At 42.0% G+C, this 6,744-nt stretch overlaps 1 protein-coding gene across 1 annotated transcript in view; it reads left to right on the top strand.

Annotated features, from left to right (window-relative positions):
* HARS2 (histidyl-tRNA synthetase 2, mitochondrial) overlaps nt 1-6,738 on the top strand; it is a 9,003-nt gene extending 2,265 nt beyond the window's left edge. The window contains exons 2-13 of the mRNA XM_003782118.3: nt 256-330; nt 593-712; nt 837-932; nt 1,700-1,825; nt 1,934-2,041; nt 2,504-2,602; nt 4,352-4,445; nt 5,030-5,157; nt 5,255-5,497; nt 5,650-5,766; nt 5,948-6,094; nt 6,516-6,738. Coding sequence (XP_003782166.1) covers nt 256-330; nt 593-712; nt 837-932; nt 1,700-1,825; nt 1,934-2,041; nt 2,504-2,602; nt 4,352-4,445; nt 5,030-5,157; nt 5,255-5,497; nt 5,650-5,766; nt 5,948-6,094; nt 6,516-6,575 — 1,413 coding nt within the window. The 3' untranslated portion in view covers nt 6,576-6,738. The remainder of the gene's footprint in view (nt 1-255; nt 331-592; nt 713-836; nt 933-1,699; nt 1,826-1,933; nt 2,042-2,503; nt 2,603-4,351; nt 4,446-5,029; nt 5,158-5,254; nt 5,498-5,649; nt 5,767-5,947; nt 6,095-6,515) is intronic.
* The last annotated feature ends 6 nt before the right edge of the window (nt 6,739-6,744 follow it).

The following is a 6,744-nucleotide window of genomic DNA, read 5'->3' as shown; positions in this document are numbered from 1 at the left end:
AAAAATCCAAATATAGTAAGGAAGCTTTTGTAATGAAGATTTGACCTCATCATATATACTGCGTGTATAATTATATTACAGATACAACATGGATTCCTGAGGGTAGGGCTGAGATTGGGATAGATGAAATAGTATTCTGACTTCCTGTTGCTCAGAATCAAAAGTCTTTGCAGGTTGGTGGTCCAGAGGGTCAGAGATGTCACAGGCCCTGCCAGTGTCCAGGGAAGCCACATCTCATATTCCTTTTTCTGCCAGGTTGCAGAGGCAGTGTTAACATCCCAACTGAAACCACATCAAGAGAAACCAAATTTTATTATCAAGACCCCAAAGGTAATGCCTTTTGCCCACCTTATCCCATTTAGAGTGCCTTGAAGGACTGATTTCTGCTCTGCTCATCTCTCTGAGCCATTTTAATGTTCTCTAAGTTAAAAAAAAACAAAAGCAAAAATAACTATTCTTGAGATACTTGGTGGGGTTCAGAGTCATCTGAAATCAAGAAATCTCAGCTCCAGTATAAGTATAGTTCAACTCCTTGTCTTAAATGGATTTATTTTTTGTTTTTGTTTTCACTATGCCTGCTTTTGGTTTCTAGGGCACCAGGGATCTTAGTCCCGAGCAGATGGTTGTGAGGGAGAAAATTCTTGATTTGGTCATCAGTTGCTTTAAACGTCATGGAGCAAAGGGATTGGATACTCCGGCTTTTGAGCTGAAGGTAGGGGAGAAGAAAGACTGCCTTGAACCCCATTTCTTTACCTGTTTTCAGTATCTCATAGGGTTCTCTTCTGCACTTTGGAGTCATCCTTTGAACTGTGGCTTTTTCTGTTTGACTCCTACAGGAAATGCTCACTGAGAAGTATGGAGAGGACTCTGGGCTCATTTATGATCTGAAGGATCAAGGTGGAGAGCTGTTGTCCCTTCGCTATGACCTTACTGTATCCTGAGTGTTGGAGCCTGATCTATCTCTTTCCAAGCTAGAGTACTTTCTCTGACAAAAGGGAGGAGAATGATTCTGGGACTCCATAGATCTGTTGCTAGCAGACATTACTTCCAGTTTCTCCCTGAAGTAATTCTGGAGACAATTCTGTCAATGGAGCCTGGCCCACAGCCCTGTCATTTAACTTTAATGTGTATCAAAATCATTTGGGGGAGCTTGCAAGGCCCAGATTCCTGGCCACAGCTTTAGAGATTCCTAATTTTGTAGTGGGGCTCAACTATCTGCCATTTAAACAGGCATCCTGGGTAATTAAGATGCATATGGTCCTTGGCTTACACTTTCAGAAATGTCTTAGAATTTGTAGACAATCCAAGTTCTGAAGCTTGACTATTTTAAGATGGCTTAGAGTTAATCTAAATGGGAAGAAATGACCGAGATCTGAAGTTAGTTTTTGGGTCACTTCAATCTCTGCTTCACTTGTTTTCTGCTGAACTTTTGCTGGGTGAGATTCCCTTGTTTGATACTATTTAATATATATTGAATGCCAACAACTGCTTGGGACAGTGGGAAACAAGATAGAGAAGGTCTTTGTTCTAATCATAGTGGATGAGATCCAACTGATGGAGGATCAGTGGGAAACAAGACAGAGTAAGTCCTTGTTCCCATCATGGTGGATGAGATCCAGCTGAGGTCCAATCCTCTTAGTGTCTGTATGCTGAGCCTAAGCCTTTATAAAGTATGCTTCTTTCTTAACCTTTATGTGAGGTCCCCTTTGCTCGTTATCTGGCCATGAATAAAATGAAGAAGATGAAACGCTATCATATTGGAAAAGTGTGGCGGCGGGAGAGCCCAACAATGGCCCAAGGACGCTACAGGGAGTTCTGCCAGTGTGTAAGTGACTGGATGGGAGCAGCACAGTTGGAGGGTTTTGGGGACCACAACCTTGGAATTGGCTGAGGTTAGAATTGGAGGTTTTTTCCATCTTTTTCTTTGCTGTAGGATTTTGACATTGCTGGTCAGTTTGATCCTATGATCCCTGATGCAGAATGTTTGAAGATCGTGTGTGAAATCCTAAGTGGGCTACAGCTGGGGGACTTTCTCATCAAGGTGAGGCTAGGGCTGAGGACATGGGAAATAAGTCTGGATTTGGCCTGATATTGTTTATGCAAGTCCTAAATCTAGATGACCCCAACCTTTAAGCCTGAAGCTCTAGGACTTTCTTAGTCTAGCTTGGGGGAGTCCTCAGACTTTTTAAACAGGGGGCCAGTTCACTGTCCCTCAGACCATTGGAGGGCTGGACTGTGGGCCCCGGGACGCGTTGGCTGCTAAGCAGGACAGGCAGCGGTGGCAAAAACATCCAGCAGGCCGGATAAATGTCCTAGGCGGGCTGCATGTGGCCCATGGGCCGTAGTTTGAGGACGCCTGGTAGCTGATGCATTTCCTATATATGTATTCTTCTTTTGAGATTTCCTTTCTATCCCTTTAATGAATCAGTGGAGTAGATACTGCCATTGTTTTGAGGGAAAGAGTATTGATAGGACACTTGGGTTATATACAGTGAATTCACAGGTCAATGACCGGCGGATTGTGGATGGAGTGTTTGCTGTCTGTGGTGTTCCTGAAAGCAAGTTCCGTGCCATTGGCTCTTCAATAGACAAACTAGACAAGGTAACAAGACATGCTTTAGTAGACATTATCTAGGTTCCTGCCCTGCCCTCAGATCCATACTACTAGAGAAAAATGAGACAGTGGCTGGAATTGGGCCATTTAGGGGAAGAAGGTAAGGAGATATTCTGAAGGAAAATCTGAGTTGTGATGTATAGTAGAGATAGTGGCTGGATTTCTTCTCTTCTACTTTCCCTCTCTTTCTCTGTCTCTTCCACTCTCTCTCTTCTTCTCTCCCTCTCCCCCTCTCCCCTTTCTCCTCCCACTCCTGCCCCCTCTCCTTCTTCTTCTCCCTCTTTCTCTCTCTCCTTCACCTTGCTCATAGAAATGGTTGAATTTCTTAACATATTGTTGACCTGTCAGGAGTTAACTCCTGTTTTCATGCCCAAACGTTGACCAATCATGAGTTAACTCATGTTTGTACTTGTGTTAGCTATTGCAATTTTTAAAACACAAGGTAACGTAGAACATTGTAAAAGCTTTCTTGATCATGTTTAGTCAATTACACTTTACCTAAAAAAATTATTTTTCTGGTTATTCAAGTTTTTATCGTAATTCTAGTATTGCAAAAATTTCAACCATGATAGATCGTGATGGTGAAGAATTTTTCAACAAATTATATGCAGATGCTTTATCTAGTGATCTGGAAAATGTTAGTTTATCAGGAGACAGTTATAAAACTAATAATAGACCACCGAAACGGCAAAAAAGAAATGTAATAGAATCTAATAGTGAAAATTATTATTATTATATATTTTTTTGAGACAGAGTCTCACTTTGTCTCCCACATCTCAGAGCAACCTCCAGCTCTTGGGCTTAGGTGATTCTCTTGCCTCAGCCTCCCGAGTAGCTGCGACTACAGGCACCCACCACAACGCCTGGCTATTTTTTGTTGCAGTCTGACTGGGGCTGGGTTTGAACCTACCACCCTTGATATATGGGGCTGGTGCCCTACTCACTGAGCCACAGGTGCTGCCTGTGAAAATTATTTTTAAGAAGAATAGATTGAAAATGGTATTACACCAAGCTTGGTGGATTGTACAAATATTTTGGGTGTAGCTGTTGAACTTAGTGATTCACGGAGTATCAGTGAAGTGACAGATTTACTTTTTGATAATGTTTTTTTTTTGATTTAGTTGCTTCTCAAACCAGTTTATACCACCACCAAATGGAACAATTTTATAAAAACTCTTCTAAAACTTTACCATAGATAGAAGTTACCACTGGTGATACAAAGAAGTTTCTCGTTTATTGATATTGATGGAACAAACAAAGTCATATTTGAGGGATTACTGGTCAGCAGACCTGTTGCTTGAAACACAGTATTTCCTAAAACTACAACTGGAATGAGTTTCGAGCAAACCTTACATTTTTTCATCTCAGTGATAATTCACAAGCTACGTCTAGTGAAGATAGATTATAACATTGGGCCTTTTTTAGATTACTTTATTTGAAAATTTCAGTCTTTGTATATACCTAAGCAAGAGTTATCCCTAGAAGAAGCAGTGGTTCCATATAGGGGAAATATCAGGTTTGTTTCAATTTCATAATTTGATTAAGAATAATAGCTGCTGACATGGGATAGCTTCTGGGTAAAATTGCCTGTCAACAATGTGCTAAGTTGCCTCTGGCCTCTGACTTTGCTGAGTATACTATTAGCCACTTGTGCCATAAATAGAGAATGAAAGTGAAATGTCCTTTTCCAGTTGAGAAAGGATTTTGAGGCTGGGCTAATGTTGGATCTTTGTGCAGATGTCTTGGAAAGATGTGAGACATGAGATGGTGGCAAAGAAAGGCCTGGCTCCTGTGGTCGCTGATCAAATTGGGGATTATGTCCAATGTCATGGTAAGAACCCTTTACAGAGCTATGATAGGCTGTGGGTGATATGTGCTCAACATCTACTTTTAAAACACCTCCTTTCTGTAGATAAAGCTAAGCTCCAGAGCCTGCCCTGAATTTAGTTTTCTTTCTAACTTATTTTAACCACTTTGTGTCTTAGGATGGTAAAGATGGAGGCAGAGGAGGAGGATCTGGTCACATGAGACCAGGATTTCTTTTTTTAAGAAAGTGAGGATGGCCGGGTGTGGTGGCTCACACCTGTAATCCTAGCACTCTGGGAGGCTGAGGCAGGTGGATCACTTGAGTGAGCTCAGGAGTTTGAGACCAGCCTGAGCAAGAGTGAGACCTCATCTCTACTAAAATGAAAAAAAACTGAGGCAAGAGGATGGCTTGAGCCCAAGAGTTTGAGGTTCTTGTGAGACCATGGCACTCTACCAAGGGTGACAAAGCCAGACTCTGTCTCAAAAAAAAAAAAAAAGGAAAAAAGAAAAAAAGAAATTAAAGATGACTAGCTAGAAGTGAGAGCACATTAGGGATATATTTGGATGAAACACGCCTGGGTGAAGAGGACAGACCAAATTTCTCCTCAGGTGGAGTGAGCCTAGTAGAGCAAATGTTCCAAGATCCCAGACTATCCAAGAACAAGCAGGCCCTGGAGGGCCTAGAGGACCTGAAGCTGCTATTTGAATACCTAACTTTATTTGGAATCTCTGAAAAGGTAAGATGAGTTGGGAGTGGACCTCCTACTGAGCTCTGGGGCTCTCAGGGTTCTGAAACTATAACGATTTGGTACTTACCATAGCTTGTCCCCACAGATCTCCTTTGACCTAAGCCTGGCTCGGGGCCTGGATTACTATACAGGAGTGATCTATGAAGCAATACTGCTACAGACCCCAGCTCAGGCTGAGGAGGATCCCCTGAGCATTGGCAGTGTGGCTGCTGGTGGGCGTTATGACAGGCTGGTGGGCATGTTTGATCCCAAGGGCCAGAGTGTGCCATGTGTGGGGCTCAGCATTGGGGTAGAGCGAATATTCTCCATTGTGGAGCAGAGGATGAAGGTAGGTCTTAGGGGTGAGGTGTGACTAGAGGCCTAAAAACTTTTCTGTTTCTGGAGGTGCAATTGTACTATTTTTCTGATAATTCTTTCTGTCTTGTTTTTTGGAATTGTTGTTGCAAAGGAAGTTTTCCTAGCTTTCTCGTTTGTTATCAGACTTTAGGTGAGAAGGTACGGACCACAGAGACACAGGTGTTTGTGGCCACACCACAAAAGAACTTTCTCCATGAACGGTTGAAGCTAATTACAGAGCTTTGGGATGCAGGGATCAAGGTATGATGAAGCTGATATTTGAGCCATCTGGGTATTTCAGGAGCCAAGTTCATTTCTAAATAGGACTCAATAGTCTAACTACTAGAGTGGCTTCTTATGGTAGAACTAGCTGCTTTTGGCTTCTTTGCAAATACTGGGGTTTGTGTGCTATAGTTACTTCTAAGTCTTTTACATTTTTCAGGCAGAGATGCTATACAAGAACAACCCTAAATTATTAACCCAACTTCACTATTGTGAGAACATGGGCATTCCTCTGGTGGTCATTATTGGTGAGCAAGAACTGAAGGAAGGGGTTATCAAGCTCCGTTCAGTGGCCAGCAGAAAGGAGGTGAGTGGGGGCAGCAGAAATCGAAGTGACTAGGTATTTCTACTTTTCCCAGATTTTTTAAAAAATATGTATCTTCTGGCAGAGGAAATATCATCAGTGTTAATAGTGATAGAGATAATGCAGACCAACCCCAAACAACCATTCCTCCCAGTGAGTATTGGCTGAGTAGGCAGAAGAAAGACAAATGAAATCTGAATGGGCATTTTGAGACTAATCAACAAAACTGACATAGATCAGGTGTTTGAATTTTTTTATTCTTGAGGGTATACATTCTTCAGGTCAGCCTGAAGCTCACACTACTTGATAATGGTTCTATAAATAGTTGGAATGGATGCAGAGTAAAATGAATCTGGAAAAACAATGGCTAAGGAGCTAGTGTTAACTTTCTAGTTTGTCACATGAAGATTCTCTTATGTTTCAGGTTGCCATTAAACGTGAAAATTTTGTGGCTGAAGTTCAGAAGCATCTATGTGAATCTTGATCCTTGCACGATTGCCTCTGTTGCTCTTTGTAGAAGAGTTCCTCTAGAGCTGAATTTCTGTTGGACTTCACTACTGCTGGCCATGATGGGTGACAAGTATCTTCTGCCTCCTCTATCCTTCCTGGGTATACAGAACTGTACAAGGCCCTGAGGACTCTTTTTTTTTTTT

The sequence above is a fragment of the Otolemur garnettii genome, unplaced genomic scaffold (genome assembly GCF_000181295.1).
Source record: "Otolemur garnettii isolate 467f Iridium unplaced genomic scaffold, OtoGar3 scaffold00003, whole genome shotgun sequence".
NCBI classification, from domain to species: domain Eukaryota; kingdom Metazoa; phylum Chordata; class Mammalia; order Primates; family Galagidae; genus Otolemur; species Otolemur garnettii.
The sequence above is the reverse complement of the archived record's forward strand: the minus strand, read 5'-3'. Positions and strand labels throughout refer to the sequence as shown.